The 20,917-nt window shown below is 38.7% G+C and overlaps 1 protein-coding gene across 4 annotated transcripts in view; it reads left to right on the top strand.

Moving 5' to 3' along the window:
- Positions 1-20,917, top strand: part of bbs9 (Bardet-Biedl syndrome 9) — a 174,599-nt gene that overhangs the window by 16,485 nt on the left and 137,197 nt on the right. For 3 of the 4 annotated variants that reach the window (XM_085292468.1, XM_085292469.1, XM_085292467.1), the window contains exons 7-13: positions 3,258-3,342; positions 3,804-3,987; positions 8,289-8,418; positions 11,069-11,250; positions 12,244-12,320; positions 12,432-12,485; positions 12,592-12,694. In XM_085292468.1, the coding sequence (XP_085148594.1) occupies positions 3,258-3,342; positions 3,804-3,987; positions 8,289-8,418; positions 11,069-11,250; positions 12,244-12,320; positions 12,432-12,485; positions 12,592-12,694 (815 nt within the window). The remainder of the gene's footprint in view (positions 1-3,257; positions 3,343-3,803; positions 3,988-8,288; positions 8,419-11,068; positions 11,251-12,243; positions 12,321-12,431; positions 12,486-12,591; positions 12,695-20,917) is intronic. The other variant, XM_085292470.1, reaches the window with a different exon arrangement.

Below are 20,917 nucleotides of genomic sequence, written 5' to 3'. Positions count from 1 at the left end.
CTGCTTGAAGATTAATTAAATTGATATAGCATCAAAAAAAAAAATTTGTGCATTAAATTTTAGAAGTGATGGCTTTAATAGAAATAATGCTTTATTTGTATGGGACTTTAGGAACTGTTAGAAGGTGCCTCACAGTTTGGATAAACATTTGAACACATACATTTGCCACATAAAGTACATAAAAACACACATCCAAGCATCCGCTCTTACATAAGCATCTCTTTCCATGTGGACTTTGGATTTGGTGATGAGCATAGAGCAGTTCCTGTTGCAGATGCACGATAAATGGTTTTCATATCACACAATAGCAGCAGGAAATGTATTAGCACTAAAACAGTGGATGCATTAATGATGCGGTTCTGGGAGAGCATTAACAAATCACTTTTCGACTAAAATACTTTGTGATCAAGATCACTGGTATTGACGTAAGACCCTACCAATTAGCAAAATCGAATAAATAAATGGATAAAAAATGTTTATCTGTTTATTTATGCAGTCATTATGTATGGGTTAAATGTTTTTTCTTAACCCCAATTTTGATTTAGATACTTTAGAAATGTTCTAATCTTTGAATGTGGTCAGAGTGATGGAAATATATAGACACACCATATCAGATGACGGGGTCAAAGCCATGCTGACTGTTATACATTTAATATCATATGACTGGTCAAACAGTTCTGCTTGGCTCAGTTTATTTAGCTTGCTGGACCTTCTCCTGCCCTGATGAATGAGAGCTTGATTTGGTTACAGTGTATGTGTGTGTGTTGGCATCAGCTTTCAGCTTTTAGTTTGTGTTTATCCGTTACCTCAGAAAGCGTACATGCTTAGTGTGTATTTGTGTAGTTTGCGTGAATGTATATGCTTATTTGATCTGTATGTTGAAGGTAAGTGTGTGTGTGTGTGTGTGTGTGTGCTCCTTTCTGAGAGATCCTCTTTCATATAAATGGGATGTTTGTTTCCTCAACCTCAGTGTCCTAAACTTGCACGATGACTGATACTGCCTAAACACACACTCCTGTACACACAAAGTCCAACCCGCACACCATGTTCACTGGAAACAGTATTTTAATGACAAATAGAAAAAAAGTATGTGTATATCACTGTCAGTGATATTTGTCTTCCTCCTTACATTCTGCTCATGCAGGTGAATAACCAGATTTCTTTGGTTCTTTCTCAAACACAAGGCTTTCTGTGATTATGTTTTTTCTTCTTTTTTGGCCCTCTTTCATATTATACACACACCCACCCACACACACACGTGCGCATGCATGTCCAGTTTTAATTCAGTCATTTGACCTCTTATCCCATGATTAGTAAAACATCTAAGTGAAGGGTGGAATAATTATGAAATATCAAAGCAGAGTGAAAGAATATACTTATTTTATAGTGTTGTTTTAGTATTATTAGGCTGAATTTAATCCCTTCACTCATGCAGGAGCTGGTCTGTCGATCCATTGAGTGTTGCCTTAAAAGCTTAAAACCCCTGACATGTTTAATATATATTTTTAGTCCATTTTCTTTCCCAGGAAATGGTCATGGCGTGATGAAAAGGTTTCTTTACTGGCAGTCATCCATAAAGCTCATTAGTCTGCTCGCCGTTTCTCAGAGAGGGCTAAGCGGGTAGCGCTACTGTACGGATGAGTTCAAAACTATAAATCTTGCATTGTATTGCAAAAATCAAAGGTTAGAACACTTCATTTACTATTTTATACAAAATGTTACGAGGAATTAGCATCACTCTTCGAGTCACATGTGGTAATCAGGTTTATCCAGGTATAAAACGAAAATGTTGTTAGAGGAGTGGAAAGGGGAGAGATGTGAGTGCTCTCTGCAGTGAGTAATACATGAAATAAGTAAAATTCAACCAAAAGAAGGCAGTCACAGTCTTTTTATGAAAGCCATACTGAGCTGCATGTGAAGTTACAGAGCTTGAAATTTGATTAATTTTTTTATTTACATTTTTGTCTGGGTTAGAAATTACAAATAGAAATTTGTAATTCAAGTGACCAAAAGGCCTACAGTGTATATACTAAAGCTTTGCCGCAGTTTCATACTAGGTTACATACTAACCCTAAGCGCGTTTTTGAGAATGACACTGAAAAGCATAACAAAACTAAGTATGCCCTGAAGTCAAAACTCTGTGAGAATGTAACTTCAGCACACTTACATTATATGCTAGTGTTTAGCTGCAGATGTTTTCCCTGTCCGCTGTTTAAATGCTAACGTGATAAGGTCAGTTAATTAGATACACAAAGTACAAATGAGACTATAGTCGATGCAATTTGTAAATTAAAGTAAGTAAATAAAATTTTATTTATGTATCCCAAAATCAGATTCAAAGAGCTTCATGGGCATAAAAACATATTAATAAAAAAGCAGTTATTTAAATTATTAGCATTACAATTTTAACCTGTTAGCAGCTCCACGTGTGGGTAGTATACATAATGAATGTGGTGTACTGAAAGTGCTGTTGCTTTGCACAAATATTTGCGGACTCAATAAAAAAAGAGGCTAAGATAAAGTATTACTAGTACCCTTAAAGTAGCAGCCATGTTGGATTGTGCTCCTTCCAATAAAGGTCAATTTCAGGGTTGCTTGCTTTGATTAACAACAGCTTTGTGTCGAAACATGCAAAACAGAGTGAGAAGGTTGGTGGATAAATGAGTAGTTATTTAGTGTTTGGTCTGGGGTGTGCAATTGGGGTCAGTCAGGTTTGGAGCTCTGTTCATCCAGGTGTTTGGGAAGATGGATAGATTCCCGCTAAGCTGCTATGACTGCCAGCTTCTTACTGGAAAAAGCCTAACATGCAGATGCCAAAATCAACTGACCACAGATCAGTCTGACCACTTTATCCTTAGCCAGTGGCCTGCGGCTCACTGATTAAAACTGATAGATCACGGTTCGAGGGAACGGTAGGTCTGTGATGTGTTGATTGACCACAGAGAACCTGTAAAAGAGAAGGTGACTATAAAATGCTTGCAGGGGTTTGTTTATTCTGAACACGAATTGTGTGCTGTTGTTGTGGTTTTGCTCTAATGGTTGAGAAACTGTGTAGTTTGGCTTTTTAGAATAGCTGGGGAATATCTAGTACTTTTTGGACAATGGAAAGTGTCCTAGACCAACTCTGTCAGTTTTTTCACAATTTAAATTTCTCCTACTGTGTGTTTAAAAAAAAAAAAAAAAAAAAAAGTTATTTGTTTTCTGTCTGAGACGACGTACACAGAAAAAGTAGCTGTCTGTGTCTTTTTTACTGTCAGGTATGAGACTCTCGCTGTGGCTACAGAAGCAGAAAGTCGACAAGATCCCAACTTACCCCTTAAGACTGGAGGCAAGAGGCTGACGGTGAGCACTAACACACACATATTTATTTTTCTTTGACATGATTGTTTGTTTATCTGTGTTGTGATTAGTGTTTAAAGACTGTAGGTTGAGTGATATCTGAATCTCGATAGTTCTTTGGGATCCCCTCATTTTCAGTCAAATGTGAATAATAGAATCCAAATGTCAGAGCACTTATGAATGTACTGTTCATGCTATTTGAATTTTTCTCTACCAGCACCAAAGGTCGCCACTATTGCCTTGAATTCGAACATAAAAATCTTTATTTGCAGAGCTTAAAGTTTCGCTGATACCCATTTCTATGGTAAATGGAAATTAAGTATCTAATAAAAAGGCACTGCACAACATTTTATCAAGCGTGTTCAGACAACGCACATGTCAGGCTGACATTCACGCATACAATTTTTAATTTTTTTTTTTGTGTAATAAATGACATTGTTCTGTGTCTTTGTGTGTTCCCATAGCCTGACTGGGTATTTGTGCTGGGAGAGCAGGCCCTGGATCTCTGTGTGCCCTCTTTCTCCCATGCTTCTTCCCACATCTTCATCCTGGGTGAGAGGAACATCTACTGTCTCCGTGACAATGGGCAGATCCATTTCATGAAGAAGCTGGAGTTCAACCCCAGCTGCTTCCTGCCATATGCCTCGGGTAACCCAGGACACCAGACAAAAAGTTGACACACTATAAAAGGATATTTCTCCTTCGCAGTCTTTATTGTAGTCTTTTTGTATTATTCTTATTCGTACTAGGAATAACAATATTCCTTGTAGGTTTTTGGCAGGATTTCTGCTGCAGCACTTATTTAGGCTGAATGTGTAATAATAATGATTTAACAAACATGTTAGACACAGAGAATTGAGAATAGGATGGAAAGTGATGGCTGCTGAGTTTCAAAAAAGCAAAGCAAACACCAGTCATGTTTCTCCGGACAAATCATAATGCAGAAACAAAACAATTTGTTTCCAGAAGAAGGTCCAAATTGTATATTTTTCTTCAAAGGTAGTGATTAGTTTTAGTTTTATAGAAAAACATGGACCTGTTGTCAGCATCACTTGTAACAAAGAGCAAAGGTTCACACGGCAAGCTAAGGGATAAGGCTTTTCTTTTCCCTTAGTTTTCATATTTTGCCAAAGCAGCAGAGGCAAAGTTCAGATGTGTTCAGCCTGGAGTGAGGTGAAACACAGAATCACAACATTCAGTATGCTTCAGTGCACCTGCCATAAGCAAACTTCCAAAAGACTAACTGGATAAAATACTAAAAAACAAAGCAACTGGAATGGCATACTGCCATGTGAATGGCTCACAGGAAGCTGCTTTTGGCAGAATGTGATGGAATAAACCGAATAGCTCTGCTACATAAATAAAACTGACTGCTGAACAATAGAGTTTATAGACATGTGCCAAAAGAAGAATGAATAGCACATATAATACAGAATCATACAGGTAATAAACTTTATTTTTGTCCAAAAATACTTTTTATATGTAGTGTATCTTTCTTTCTTTCTTTCTTTCTTTCTTTCTTTCTTTCTTTCTTTCTTTCTTTCTTTCTTTCTTTCTTTCTTTCTTTCTTTCTTTCTTTCTTTCATGGAAACTGAAGAGATAACTGCTCCTTTGTGAGTTAGGCTAAACCTCCATTTACCTTCAATTGTACTCTTAATGAACGGCTGAATAAGATGAATAGCATTTAAATAGTCACTAAGTATGATGGCAAATCTGTGTCTTACTTAATCTCTGGCTGCTGTCTGTTGCTAAATAACCACCACACATGATTTTTTTTTCTTGTTTTTTTTTTTTTTTTTTAATTTAAAAAAGTTGAAAACTGCTCTCTGCTGTGTTGTGCAAGTACATTCAAGTGCTGGTTTTGAATCTAAACAATGAAACTTCAATGAAGCCAAGGAAAGCTTCAGTCAACAACTGAATAGTCCTCAGTTCAAGTGATTCGCTTTTTTTCTCCACATTGCTCATCAGTCAGAACCATTTTCGAACAGATTTAGCTAAATGCAGCATCTCAGTGATTAAGATGTGCATGCACTGAATTGCTTGGCATAACTGTTCCCATGTCCAACCTACAGCAACGATAAAACATAGCAGGAAATAACAAGCTTCAATAGTACCTTTTGTTGTCAGCAAGAAGTAATTTAAAGATATTTAGGTACGGGAGGATCCGTGATCACAGGATTCATTTTGTCATAATGAGTATGCAGCATATTGAAATCATAGGCGTTACTGTAGGTACACCCACGGGTACGTGTGTGTGTGTGTGTGTGTTTGTTAAACAGTAATGGGTTCCAGCTTTGAACACCTCTCCCTGACTTCACCTCTGATGGGGAAAAAAGAGAAAGAGGTGTACAGTGTGGTGATTATTAGCTGCATTTGAAAGGGCGTCACATCTGAGGCAAGAGGCTACTGCTTATCATGCACACAATGGACAGGATATGCTGTGGGTGGATGATAATTAGTTCTGTGTGTTAGCCTGGCTACAGATGTTGAATTGGTCTTAGAGAAGGAGGCGATGGAGGCCGACTCTGCTGTCATTTTTACTGAAAGCTTGCACCTGACTAAATGAATCGATTTTCTCCCCACACACACGTACTCACAAAGTTCCATTATTCAATAATTAGCAATTAGCGGCGCAATTGTATCAAATTGCAGCCTGATTGTGGTCATTTAGAATGAGTAATATGAGAACATACACAAAAAGAGGTGTGCATAAACACATTCTCACACACAGATGGTGAATTTATGAGTTTTAGTTCCATGCACAGTGGCCTATGATCTGCATGGTCACGCATCCATTATTTGGGTTGATGTTGTGGTTGCCTAAGAAACCAGTATGACTCAGAAACCCTTTGATTCAAGTGCATAAAATCGATCTGTATCCAGAAACCATTTTCATAGCTTTGTTTCTGTTTTAAACCATAAGTTTCCGATAAAACTTGTTAATTGGACAAGAGTGCTTCCAAAAGCACTTCAATAAAGTATTGCTCTCCTTGTTTCTGTCCCATTAAGTTGCACTGGCAGCTGGGGACAGCTGTGATTTTTATATTAAAATTGTTAAGAAGAAAAAGGGTATGCCTTACCTGCGTGGTTATCGATTGCTGCTTAACTGTCACTTTCAACCCTAAGCAACACGAATTATATTAATGTAGTTAGCAGTACAGTTCTGTGTATAACCTCCTGAAAATGCAGCCAAAACAACGTCAAAAGTGCTTCTGCCCACTTTAATTTATGCAACAATGTACTATAGATCCATTTTTTAAAGTGTATTACGTTTGATATAAAATACTCTGACTCTATGGAGGAAGGATCCAGAATGGAGGCTTCGTTGACTGACTGCAAAAAGTGGCCATGATATCTGTTTTCAATTTTACAATTAAAATATCTCAGCTTTCAAAGTTCCCTCCAATGTCTACTCTGAATATTATTTAGATTATTTAAATTACTCTTGGAAATTGTCTATAAACTCAATCCCCAATGTGTCATTTCAACAAAAGCAACTTTTATTGGGACATGATTGCTGTCAACAGTCAAAACCACATAAAAATTCCCACATGACTGAGGGATGATGACAATTCCCAGGAGCATGACTGCTGTTGCAGACTTCACTCTCAAAAACAAACAAAGTCCACTCTAGAGTTTATTTTTAACAGTGTGATATTTAGTGACAGTCTAACTGCTGGAGCTGCCACCCAACAAGCAGCAAGGGCTTCTTTTATTATGCAGGGCCATTCAGTGGATTTCTATAGTGTATTCATAGTCTAGAGATTGGAGTAGATGAGGATAGGCAACAGTGCTCTCCTTAGCATTTCCTATTGCTTTCTTTCTGGCGCTCATCTTCACAGCTGCCTGCTCGACCAGTTCCCTCGCCCCCCCAGTCTACCTCTTTTATGCTGTTTGTATCTTATTTTGTCATTTAACTTTATCGGCTTCATTGCTTATATGAAGCCTTACAATCAAAGACCAGCTCCTGCATGATTTTTAATGATTCCTACTTCTAGGAACATGATATTCTAGGATCATGATAACATGGGTGACAGATTCATTCAGATAGGATCATGATGTGGCACCTATGATGCGGAGGCCAGAATGGATGTGGAGAGAGATGTCAGGATAAGGAAAAGGAGAAAGAAAAGAATGGGATGTGGAGATATCAGTGGGCCAGGAGGGTAAAAAAAAAGCCTAGAAAGGAAGGAGAACGAAGAACACCGGTTGGAAATTTTTATAATATGGTTGTAATTATAAGGCTGATGTGGAGACGAAAGGTGTGTATTTTGCTTTAATGTGGCACCAACACACTCTGTCATTTCGACCCCTGCACTGTGCCACCCTGCTGACCGCTGTTACTATATTATAACTTACGTATTCCACTGTGTGAGTATGTGTACCAGTGTGTGTGTGTGAGTGTAAGTGAGGTGTGTTTGTTTTGCGTGTGGCCGTCACCTCAGATCTCTCCTGGTGGTAACTGCGCCATTGGTGGGATTGGCTGGATGTGTGTGTGTGTGTGTGAGTGAAACATAAGTAGTAAAATGTAAGTAGTATTTATACTGAAGGTTTCAAGCCATGTGTCATGAAAGAAAGTGTATGTGGAACTTCAGTTGTATATACACCTATAAAAGGTTACCTTGTCTCAAAATGAAAAATCGAGATGACAAAATTTCTATATACAAACCAGACGTGAAAAGTGATTTTCTTTACTGTGGGAACTTCTTACAGGGCAATGCCACCCACCAGAGGAATTTATTACTATGCTGCATGGTAAAATTTGTGAATTGAAATTTGAGAATCTGACACAAAACTAGCAAACTAGTTTAGCTTTTCTCTAGCCTCTTTTTTTAGGTGATGGAGTCTGAACTTCTGAAAGCCAGTTTTATTTTATTTATTTTTAAAAATAAAATGCTGTGATATTTAAGGTCTGTTGTTTCTAATCTTCTTTTTGTGGTCGTGTTTAGTGACAGATGGCACTACAAACCTGTTGCTAGGTAATCACACCAACATGCTGCTGGTTTACCAGGATGTGACCTTGAAGTGGGCATCCCAGCTCTCCTTTATCCCCGTGGCTGTGCGTGTTGCCAACTTTTTGTGAGTATAACCTCCAGCAAATGAAGGAATCTGATGTTAGAATTTTCCTAGTTTAAAGATGACCATTCGAGGAATATAAAGATGAAGGATAGCTTAGGACAGCTCAGTGCATGTAGTGTACACAGCAGTGATTATGCATGTAAACAAACACACACCTATAGCAAATATAATGTTGTGTTTATCAGCTTGTGAAATCCAGTGTGTAAACTACTCGACAATGTCTTCCAGCTGGCCAATCAGAGCGTAGTGGGGAGGGGCCAGCTATAGGCAATCCTTTGTCTTTTTCCAAACAACTCCAACCAAAGCCCAATTTGATACAATTACAATGCAAAACACAAACACGGTTGAAAAATGATGTGGTTTTTGGTTGTGTGTGTGTGCCTGTGTGTTTTAGATGCGGGAGATAGTGTGTGTCTGGGTAGCTGTTTGGTTTAGTTTGAGGCTGTGTTGCATTTGATAATCATCGGGTGATTTAGTGTGTTGGTGGGACACCGTGCAGAGTGTGGGATAGGAACACACAAAACAAAACCAATACACACAAAAACAACATATGATCACTTCAGCAGCTCATTCTGGCTAGCTCTATTTGATAGCAGTGCTCCGGGAGTTCTTGTGTTTTGGAGGCAGTATTGCATTTTATTGCCAACCCCAAATTAAATATTCTCACCATTTTGGGATCCTTCAAGTTTAACATGGACCAAATCTGAATCAGAACTGTGAAGACTCAGAACCTGATATATATTTATGTTAAAACTGATCTGAGAGGACCGTTATTAAATAGAATGTTAAGTTAATTCATAGAAATCGAATCCAGGCACCATCAGCAGTGTAACAGTTGTAACTTTGACACAAGCTACAATTGTTAAGATATCTCATGCATACTTGCTGTCACCTGTAATGATCATTTATGCAAATAGCCTCAAGAAGCATTTGTAGCACTCAAGAACTTTTAAAAAAGGGGGAAATGAACCAGACAAAAGTTTACCTTCAGTTGCTCCGATGGCAGCTGAACCTATTGCTCACTTTGATAAATATACTATGTGTTATTGTTGGTAGATAGTGCTCAGACTGGTTTCAGACTGGTGAACTTCCGCCTCTCTAAGATGCTCTTTTTATACACTCATGTTACTGACTGGTTGCCAGTTAAGCTAATTAGTTTCAAAATGTTCTCCTTGGTACTACTAACTTTTCCAGCCCTTTTTCGCCTCTGGCCCGCTTTGCTATGACATGTTGCTACCATCACATTACATCTTAAAACCATACACTTCTCATTATAAAAAATGTTTTTATATATTCTGTTGCGAATAAAATATGGGTTTATGAGATTTGCACTTCATTGCATTCTGTTTTTATTTACATTTTATAGACCTTCTTTGGAACTAGTGTTATACACTACTACAATATTTTGAGAAATATTTTCAAACTTGGCAGCACGGTGGCACGGTGGTTAGCACTGTTGCCGCACAGCAAGAAGGTCCTGAGTTCAATTCCACCATCAGGCCGGGGTCTTTCTGTGTGGAGTTTGCATGTTCTCCCCGTGTTTGTGTGGGTTTCCTCCGGGTACTCCGGCTTCCTCCCACCGTCCAAAGACATGCAGCTTGTGGGGATAGGTTAATTGGATAATCCAAATTGTCACTAGGTGTGAATGTGCGAGTGAATGTGAGTGCGAATGGTTGTCTGTCCCTGTGTGTTGGCCCTGCGACAGACTGGCGACCTGTCCTGGGTGTACCCTGCCTCTCACCCTGTGACAGCTGGGATAGGCTCCAGCGCCCCCCGCGACCCTGAAAAGGATAAGCGGAAGCGAATGGATTGATGGATGGATTTTCAAACCTTGATTTGTGCAAGGTAATAAGACACTGGAACGAAAAGTGTACACAGTGCCACATTTTTTATTACTTTTTTTTTAAAGATTGAAATAAATTCTGGCAACATAGTTTTGTATTGTCACATATCTTGTATGTATGTATTACCTAACACTGCTGGTAGATTATGTGAGTTCCTTTAGTTGATGCGTACGCAACAATCTTTCTCTCAGTTGAACTTTGAGCTATTATTCAGCATGGTCTGTGTGTGTGTGTCTGTGGGCTTTAAATAAATGTGAGAACCATCACTTTTATGAATGCGTTTCTGTAGCATTTGGTCATGGCTCTATGAATATAAATTTTTCTGTGTACGTGTGTGCCCGTGCGTGTGCGTGACAGTGTTTCCGCAGCAGTAAAGTGAAAGTTTTATGCCCCCTCAGACGCCCTCCTGTGCAGGTGTGGAGCCGGCTGCTGCTCTTGACCTGAACCCCCTCATGTGTGGGTCTGAGTGTATGTGTTATCGTCTCACTGGACTGGAACAGAAAACACACACATACACACACAACACATCTGCAACCAGTTAGCACACACACAGTTAAAACACATTATTGCATCACTCAGCATTTCTTCATGCTCTCCCTCGTTTAATCTGGTTTCATATTATAAATTAGTTCTGAACTTTATATTCAGCTTTTTCTAAAAGGATTAAATAAGCATTTAGCTTACTTGTTTTAAAGGAGCAAATAACTAATTTTGAACTACAGTAGACCTTTTTGGCAGACGTTTTTGACTAACGACCAATAGCACACTAGGAAAAAGTTAACTTTCCTCTTCTCTGCTCTTCTCAGGGATGTGAAGGGAGTCGTGGTCAGTCTGAGTTCAGATGGTCAACTTCTGTGCTCTTACATGGGTACAGATCCCTCTTTCTTTTCAACTCCGAAGGTGGATGCCAGGGAGGCTGACTATGAGCAGGTGGAAGCTGAGATGAAGAAACTGCAGAAATTCATCCGAGAAGCCACCAGGACTCAGGGTAGGAGACTGCTGGAAGCATAATACACATTTTCTAATTATCATAAAACCAAAATATGCCCTTAAGAGCCAACTTTTGATCCTTCTTGTCTGATCCTAGGTTTATCTAATCATATTGTCATTCTTAAGTGACTCTTTCTTTGAATCAATTGACTGTCTACATTCACTTTAAAGTTAGTAAAATTTCCCATTGGAGTATCTGAGCAGCAAGTATCTGATATTTTTACTCCTTAAGGTGACCTTTTATGTCCATTTTTAGCTCCATATTTGAAATCCTGGACTCTGCTAGAGTGGCTTTGCTTGATTTACAGTTCAAAATGATTCACAGTTCCTTTTTTTTTTATCTTAGACTAAGATCTGGTCCAGTCGCTAAGAATAAATTTTTTTTTTACTGAAAAAATCCACCTTAGTTTCACTTGATATTTGTCACCTGGTTGTCAACACCCCACCTGCAGTGCATCCATACCTCACCAGTTGGGTTTGCCCCACAGTTCGACAACCACTGGTTTAAGCTAACTGCCTTCTGAATGGGAAACAGAAGCCTTGGAAAGAGGTGGGAGGGGCTGCTGTGCTCATAGCCAGGTCTATGTAAGAGAGTGAGAGAGTATGAGATGACCATAATTAAGAAATTACCTTTTTTGACATCTAACAGGTCCAGGAGGTTTAGAGCAGTCTGAGGCTTCTGGCTCTTGTACATACACTGACCTCATTATTTGAGACTGGCCATGTTTAATATGAGCATCAATGACTGTAACAGTGTGTGTGTGTGTGTGTGTATATATAAAATAAATTTAAGACTGCCACACAAGGTTTAATTTAAACTGCCTTTAACAACAAGTCAATGTGAATTTTATCTTTTGTCCTCTCTGTATGCTGGTTGATTTGTTTGCAAACTGACCAAGTATCATGCCTTCTTTCAAAATGTGGTGAAATGCTATATTGACTAATAAACACATCGGTTCAGTGTTTTGAGATTAAACTGTTGGTATTTCAGACATTTTGCCCAAAACCGATAGTGAGGATGACCTGTGCATTACTACCACTGTTTCCTCCAGCATGGACAACCCATCGGTAAACAAACACAAAACACACATAAAAAAACAAATTCACATTCGCACATTTAGATGCATATGCAATAATAAACATAGAAAGTCATATTTCCCTTTTAATATCTGTCCATAGCAAGCCCTGATCCACGATATCAATGGTCTGCCTGTCCCCTCGGTGACCGTACAGGTGAACCTTTAAAATCATTGTTTCTTCTCTCACTTTGTGTGTCAGAATTCTATCTGCCCTTTACCAGTATCCTGTCTACATCTAACATCATCTTTTTTTTTTTCAGGTGAAGGTGAAAGCCAGTAGTGTGGTGAAGTCATCTAAGCTGAGCATTGGTGTCCAGCCTCCTCTGGCAGTTACTCAGGAGCAGTTTGTCCTTGAGGCCATGGGTCAGTTAATTGTAGCTGTAGTCTTTATATGTGAGTTATGATTGGGCGTCTGTCTATGTGTATGCCTGTAAAACCTTTTCTTCTTCTTTTTCCTATTGTTGGTTCCAATTATCTGACATTCTGATCTGTTTCTGGGATTTCTGCCTTTGTCCATGTTTTTCCACTCGAGACAGTGGCATTGACAAATAGACAGGTTTAGCTAAAGGTGGTAGATTTGAAAATCCAAAGGTTTTCATTGGGAATGACCAAAATGGACAGATTAAGAATGATCATGTCAGAAGGGCAGTTCAGGTTGGGTGCTTGAAATGCTTGAAAATTGTGTGAAAGTAACTTTTTCTAATTTGTGTGAACTAGTTCCTTTAAATCATGATTGTCCTGATGGAAAACTTATGAAACAGAATGCCAGCACTAAAGAAAAACCTGACAAATATTACAGAAAGGAATACATGTTTAATAGCAAATCTGACATATAACCTTTAGCAGTAATTAGTACCTTTTTCTTCTTGAGGAGACGTGCAGTGTTGGCGAAATGCACAAAATTAAAGAAGTGCCAAGGAAAGAATGTAAGGGTGTATCGTAGGGGAATACAATGACTGCATTTTTATGGAAAATCTAAGCAGCTGGTTTGGTGTATGATCTTTCATCATCCAGTGTCATCAATCACTTTTTGTTCTTTTGCAGCCTCAGTCCATCTCTGAATCATTTGAGGGCACACCCACACACACACACACACACACACACACACACACACACACACACACACACACACACACACACACACACACACACACACACACACACACACACACAAATTTTATCCAATCCTCCTCCTTTTACAGATGAATGTGTTGGCCTCGACTGGGTGAGAGGTGTGTGTTTATTTTCTCAGCTCTTATCAGTCAGTTTTAGTCTTATGTGTTCTCTAGTCTAGCTGCTGGCCACTGTGCGCAGACAGCGGTAACTTTGAAATGAATTGCCCAGACACTGCACACACATAGCCTACGAACCCCAAACAGTGATATCTTCTGTCGGCTCATTAAAAGAACATTATTCATCCTGTAATACAATGTTCATCCATCCATCCACTTTGAGCTGTCTGTATGTCCTCTGTTTTGTTATGTTAGATTTTTTTTAACATGTACTCTGTGTGCATAATGTAAAGCAGTTGGAGGGAGTTTTTTTTATCAGAACGTCCTTATAGTGCGATGAGAACATACTTTTTAAAAATGTGTGGGCCTATTGGGAGTTAAACCTCTAACCCTGTTAGTCTACATATGGAGTGGGACTCTTAATCTTAGCAGCGTTCAGTCATGCCTACAGATTGCTAGTAGTTTGAACCAGTGGTTTCTTCTGCTGCATTTATATATCTGTTTAATTTTCCTTTAAGAGGCTTAATTATAAGCTTCCCAAGACAATAAAAACAATACAAGTGAGTAATAAGTTTCTTACTATTAGTAGGAGTCGGATCAGTAGGAGTTTGTGCAACTGTTTTTTTTCTCAGGCTAGATGTTTCTTTATAAACCAACAACCACAAGAAAGGCCAGTCTTTCAACCTCTCTGTTCTTGTCACTCTCTTCTGTGGTATCGAGATCATATTTCTAAGTAGCTGCATATGAGCATCTGTCCAGATTCTTGCTATTGTGGTTACACAAAGCTTTCCAAGCATTTAGATGTTATTTGTCTTCATGCCACGCAGAGTCTTTTTGTGTTATGGCTCTTTTAGACTGTCCACCAGAGTTTTAAAAATTTGTCACTTTTCAAAAACACAGAACATCAGAATATGTCTTCACGCTAAGACAGCTTAGGAAAAATCTTTTAAAATCTGCTATCAGACTCAAAATTGGACTCCATTCCACATACAAAAGTGCTGTCCATATTTTGCATTTAGCAATCTGCAACTGAGTGAAGAATAAAGTCAGGAGTGACATTATTATAGCATGGACCCAGTAATTTCCTGCTGTAAATGGTGCTAAAATGAGCATTGTTGTCAATGGAATCAAAGTCTAAGTCATTTAAATAATGAGAATCATCTTTCTTGTTTTTTTTTTTTTTAAAAAGCACAGAAAAAAAGCCACGATTCATTGATATGACGCAGATGGCATGCAGTATCAACACGGATGGTGTGTCTCTGAAGAATTCTTGTGTGTGAAAACAAACTTTTAGGAACGAATTCTGTAACTGACTCGTGTGCCAAATTTAACAACACCCAAAATGCAGCCTTCAATAAGCTGCTCCAAACAAAAAAGCAGCTTTATCATGGCACTTTTATCTCATTCCAGAAAGGTAACTGAGGTTATTGCCTCACTTTGTAGCTTGGTTAGTTGGCATTTTGCAGTTTAAAGTTTTGTACAAACAAAACACTGTCAAGTTGTCTTGTGATTTACAGAACTGTCCCTGTGAGGGTGTAAATCTCACTAGAGATGTGGTCATATGTCAAATGACGCACAACAGGTTGTGCAAGTTATTGTGGATGGTGTTGGCTGTCATTTTCCGAACCTATGCACACAGGCACAGAAGCTGGTTTATTTCCAGAACATGGTTCTTTTTAACTTTAAGACTGGTCTCGGCTTTTGCCGAAACAGTCATCCATCACAGAGGAGTATTCCCCGAGTTTTTTGAGAAGGACCAGAATGGACTGTGGATTTATGATTTCAAGATGTGAACAGTATTCTCAGGCGGTTTGAACACCATCCATTTATTCTGAGCTCTGACTCAAAGTGACCACTGGTTTACCATGATTCATAAAGTGTCATGCAGAAATGTAATGCATTTTACCACAGGCATTCTTATCTCTACATATACTACACATGACCCATCCAGCTGTTAATGAAACCATGATGCACTTTTTGAACAACAGTTTCTATTAAATTCTTGTGTCAGCGTTCATTAATATTGATCCCTTTTCATATGTCTTGTATTTCATAATATTTGCCATATTTTATGCTGCACGTTTAATTCCGCCTTTTTCTATTTTTCTATCAGTTTTAATCCAGACTTTCTCCATATGTATATTTTTTACCACTAATGCTACAGTGCTAGAAGTGTATATTATGTATGTCAGCAGTATCCTCATTTGGAAATCTCCAATCATTAATTAATTTTTTTTTCACATTTTTTTTACTGCTCCATCCTAACTTATTCAAGATGCAGTTCGAGAAAATAATATGTATATAAGATTCCAGGTGGACCACATTTGCTCAATTCTCACCAGCCACTTTTGTACACCTATTTTACTGCTTGTTAACACAAATATTTAGTCAGTCAATCACATGAGAGCAACTTAATATACTGAGGAATGTAGACCTGTTGAGGTTTAAACCAAGTATCAGAATTGGGAAGAAAGTTGGATTAAGGAGCTTTGGATGTAACATGGTTGCTGGTGACAGATGGGCTGGTCTCAGTATTTCACAAACTTCTTGAATTTTCCTGCACAACCATCTCCAGGGTTTAAAGAGGATGTTCTAAAAAGAGAAAATATCCAGTGAGAATCACTTCTCTGCACAGAAATACAGAGATGGGAATGGCCAGTCATCTTCGGAACTGACAGGAAGGCAGCACTAATTTAAAAAAAAAACTTTCAGTGCAACCGAGATATGCTAAAGAGCCTCTCTGAATGCACAACATGTTAAAGCAGATAGACTGCAGCAGCAGAAGACCACACCAGTTGCCTATTTTGTCAGGTAAGAACAGAAAACTGAGGCTACGGTTCACATAGGGTCACCAAAACTGAACATAAGAAGATTGGAAAAACATTGCGTAGTCCAGTTGCGGTTTCTGCTATGTACTTTAATGGTCTGGTCGGGTCAGAATTTGGTGTAAGCAACATGGATTGATCCCGCCTTGCATCAATGGTTTTCTGGTGGTTTGTGCAACATTTTCTTGTCACCCTTTGGCACCCTGAACATTGTTTAAGTACCACAGCTTACTTGAGTATTGTTGCTGACTGAAATATGCCATATTCCATAGTTTCTTTACATTAGAGGACTTTTCTTGTGTTAATAACTCTTTTAGACATTCTGCTTGTCATGGTTCTGGGTCATTTGACATAGCATTTTGAGTTTCATGTGTTTTTTGTGTTATTTTGTATTATATTATGATTCAGGTTCATTTAGTAGTCTTGAATTTATTCCATTTTTTGAGTTTCTTATGTTTCCTGTTTGGTTCCTTTCCTCTCAGGTTCCTCTTGTGTCTTTGTCCTGTGTCCTTCTTGTTTCCCTTTTCTGTTCCCATGTTCCCCTCCATGTGTTCATCCCATGGCTCTCCTGTCTGTCATGTTTATTCATGTTTTACCAGCCTGTCATGTGTCCCCCTCTTGCTCTCTTGTCCCCCCTCACACCCTCTCTCTTCCTCTCTCTTGTGTCCCCTCACTCGTCTGCCTTTCCTCCACTCGTCCCGTGTTGCGATCTCCCTCACGGCTGTGTGTTTCTCCGTGCATTCAGTTCCCAAGTTTCTCCTGGTTTAGTTTGTATTATCCCTGTCCAGCACTGCTTGAATCAAGTTTAAATCAACACACATTTTTTAAAACAGTTTTGAGTTTTTACATTTAGTACATTTTCTTGTTATTTTTGATTAAATTTAATTTTAAATGATTTGTGAATGACTACATTTCTGTTTTTAATTTTTAACTTCTTTGGAAACAAGGTTGTGCAATGAACCACATAATCAGTGGCTGACTTTTACAAGATGGTTTTAGACCCTTTGATTGGACCGGTCAACATATTGCTGCAATTGAATAACACACTGCAAGTATGCAAAGGTCATGAACGACTTCTTATTTAAAGCTTCCCAAGTCGTGAATTAACAAACTAAAAGCTTAAGAATAAGTTGGTTGGATAAATACTTCCATGTCTGAACAGACAATAAAATGTTTGCCCCCCCAAAAAATCCAACAAAATCAAAAGCAACTTTATTGGACATGAAGCCAAAACAGCTTAAAAAAAATCCAGGCTCATCTGGATGGTTTGCTTGTTCTGTTTTTTTCTTCTTGGCAGCTGTTTTGAAGTTTTCACCGTTTATATGGAAGATCAGAAGCTCTGATCAGAAGCTCTGACTCACTGCGCTGTCACGTTTACACCACTAAAGAGATGCTTTGTTTACATGAGTTTAGGTAGCGGTCAGACGGGTCAGATTCAGAAGCCCGCAGTCAAGCACATAGGCACACATACTGTCACAGACCTCATTTCAGCACTCACACATGCATAACCATGGATGCATGCACGTGCCACACAGTGCACTGTTCAAATATAGACACACACACACACAATCAAAGTAAAGTAGCTGTGTGTGTGTTTATGTCACGCTCTTTTGTTTTCCTGCACACAGAAATCTGGCGCTGGCTTTCAGTAGTCATTCAGCAGTTCTCTGCTGCGAAACATGAGAGGTACTAGACACACACACAAACACATTGCATACAATCGTGTTTCCATAGCTGCAGAGGACATTACATGACTTACATTACACTTCCTGAAGTCTTACCCTAACCCTAACCATCACCACTGCTTGCTTATGTACACACAGTGTATATATATATACACTTTGTGTCATTCTTTTTCCTTTCTTAACTCCCTTCTCTGCCTCTCGCTGGCCTGCTCTGGGCCAGCCTGGCGTGTATCAGGACTGCAAGAGCTGAACCACTTCTGCTGACCCTCAGTGGTCAGATTTGGCCCTAAGGCGAGTGCTTTACATTGGTTAAAGTCCTGAAAATAAGGAAAAATAGATTAATGGAAGCTTTGTGAGTTGTAATGAATACCAGGACATGACTTAAAGGAGCTGGATCCCAGTCACATAGCCAGAGTTTACTCTGTGATTTGTCCAGAAAATTGCACCCTGCTTTATGGATTGCAGGGGAAGTGGCTGCTGAGCTGTAGATGGAATAGCGCCTGGTGTAAACAGTGCACCATGTACACAGAAATAAATCATTTTGACTATCACTATTAAAAATACAATGCTGTAAAAAATACTTTCTATTACCCGGAAATGTTTAATTAATTTTACTGCTTTATTGTTGAGGTACAAACAGGTAGCTTTGAGTTAGACTTCTGGACTTAATGCACCCAAGTTGGGGCTTTTGTTTCTGGTTTTTTTGGGGTTTTTTTCCAGCTCTTTAAATTGGTCTCCTGTTTTTAGTCAGAGCTTCAGTCAGAGCTTTGTTGCCGAGATTAATAAATGCCATGTCATCTTCCCATGTCAGAAGCAGAAACAAATAACCACAGAAACAGCAAGTTTGGATGAGACTGGTGCAGCAATAAAGGTTGCTGTAGCTGAATTTCAGAAATAACGACTCTTAAATCCCATTTCTAAATCTGCTGTCATGATACACATTAACCGTTCCCATCAACTGCTGACAATCCCTTGTTAACGGGACAGATGTGTCACTTGGTTTTGATTTGTTGGGATAAAATAAAAACAAAATGTACAGATGCCCTTAAAGTAAAAAAACTGTTTTCCTCCAATGAGGATGTCCTGACTTTACTGCAAAAATGAAGCCAATTTTAAGGAGCAAAGGTTTTCGTAATGGTCATCATTCAACTAAAAACTGAAATCCCCTGATCTAAGATGAGCACGTGTAGTTCCAGTCTATTTTATTTAGTGTTTTAGCAACTACATCTAGAACTTTAGAGAACTTTATTTCTCAGTTATGTACAGTACAAGTCCCCTGCTTCTCTTTTTTCTCTTGTTCTTTTCATGACTCATTTTGACCATTTTTGCATAAAAGAAACAAAGCCAGAGGGAAAAACAGCTACAAATACAAGTGACGAAGGAGCAGGTGTTATAAGAAAATGTGGCTGCAATTTTGAGGAACACTAGCAACACTAAAAACAATAACAGTGTTGGGGACGACACCTCGCGTGTCTGCCTTTCATCACTTTTCTTTTTTTGTGTCCTCCTTTATTATTTCCCTACAGTGCAACATGCAAGGTTTGTCTTTGCTCAGATGTAAACATGCAAACATCGCATGCACTTTCTCAAATCTTTGGCATACGGGATTCGTCTCCGTGGAAACAGTATGTTTTTTTTTTCCTGCTACAGCTGTTGCGTATCTGTTTGTGTGCTAGCTGCCGCCCCATGTGTCTTTGATTCTCTAGCTCAGTTTGCGTCCACGCTTGTTTGCAAGAGTGTGTGTTCACTGTAAGTGCAAGTGTCAACACAAGTTTATTTCCAAACTTTTTTGCTGAGATTTGTCACACAGTGCTTTACTGCAAATAAAGAACGACCAGTGGTGATGCATGTGTGCGTGCGCGCGCACAAACAAACATGCATGAGGACCGGTTGTGCAAAGAGGAGGGGAGGTAGCGCCTTCTGACTTTTATTGTTATTCCAGTTTTTATTCGTCTCAGATGGCGACTCAATCCCCTGTTCACCACACACTGCCTCCTTTGTTCTCACTCTCGCCTTCCTACTCTCGCTCTCTCCCTTCTCTCTCTACCTTTCCATCTTTTCCTTTCTTTCCTCCTCTCTTTCATTTGTCATTTTGCCCTTTAGTGACTTTAAATGCCGTCTTCCTCCTGTTATTCCGGTTTACTTCCCCTGTTTTCCATAATCCCTTTCATTATTGTCCATTGTCTTTTCTCTGTAGTTGACTGTATGCAATAATATGCAGATAATATCATATTTTTTTATAATTTGACTCACTCTTAGGCTGTAGCTATTTTCATTTTAAGGTCAATGTCAAATTGCAAAGGAGTGATGAGATGGCTTTTATCAGCTGGAACATGCAATTAGCTGGACTGCAATTAGAGTGCCAACTAAACATTTAAGTATGCATAATACGTAACTTGTTATTGAAGTTGTGTGCAATAACAATAATATACACAAACATATTTGCAGTTAAGGTAAATATATACAACTCTTATACAATCAAAACCTTTGGAGCTAATCTTTCTGTTTGGAGAGAATGTGTTTTTGTGTGGTTAGCGTGGAACACAGTATTAATGTAGAGAAGAAGTCCAACATTTTAATCTAACTTAGAAATTAAACACACGCCAACTTTGTAGTTTAATAGTTTGGCATTGATTGTGTGTATTTTATTTGAAATCATTAATTATCAATGTGTTTTAGTTGTTTTGATGGTCTAATGCAGTCTTTGTACACCCGCACACTTCCTTTTTCTGTAGCTGTTACTTTTACAACTGCTTACAGTTATTTCAGCTGCTCTTCTTTAGGGTTCAGCTGGGATGCATCCATAGATCAGCGCTTGTCTTTGTGAGGTATGTTTCTTGTGAA

This window comes from Mchenga conophoros, linkage group LG11 (assembly GCF_057382185.1).
Source record: "Mchenga conophoros isolate Kocher_MC1m ecotype Shallow Benthic linkage group LG11, M_conophoros_male_GT1.1, whole genome shotgun sequence".
Lineage (NCBI taxonomy): Eukaryota > Metazoa > Chordata > Actinopteri > Cichliformes > Cichlidae > Mchenga > Mchenga conophoros.
This window is presented reverse-complemented; position numbering and strand designations above follow the sequence as displayed.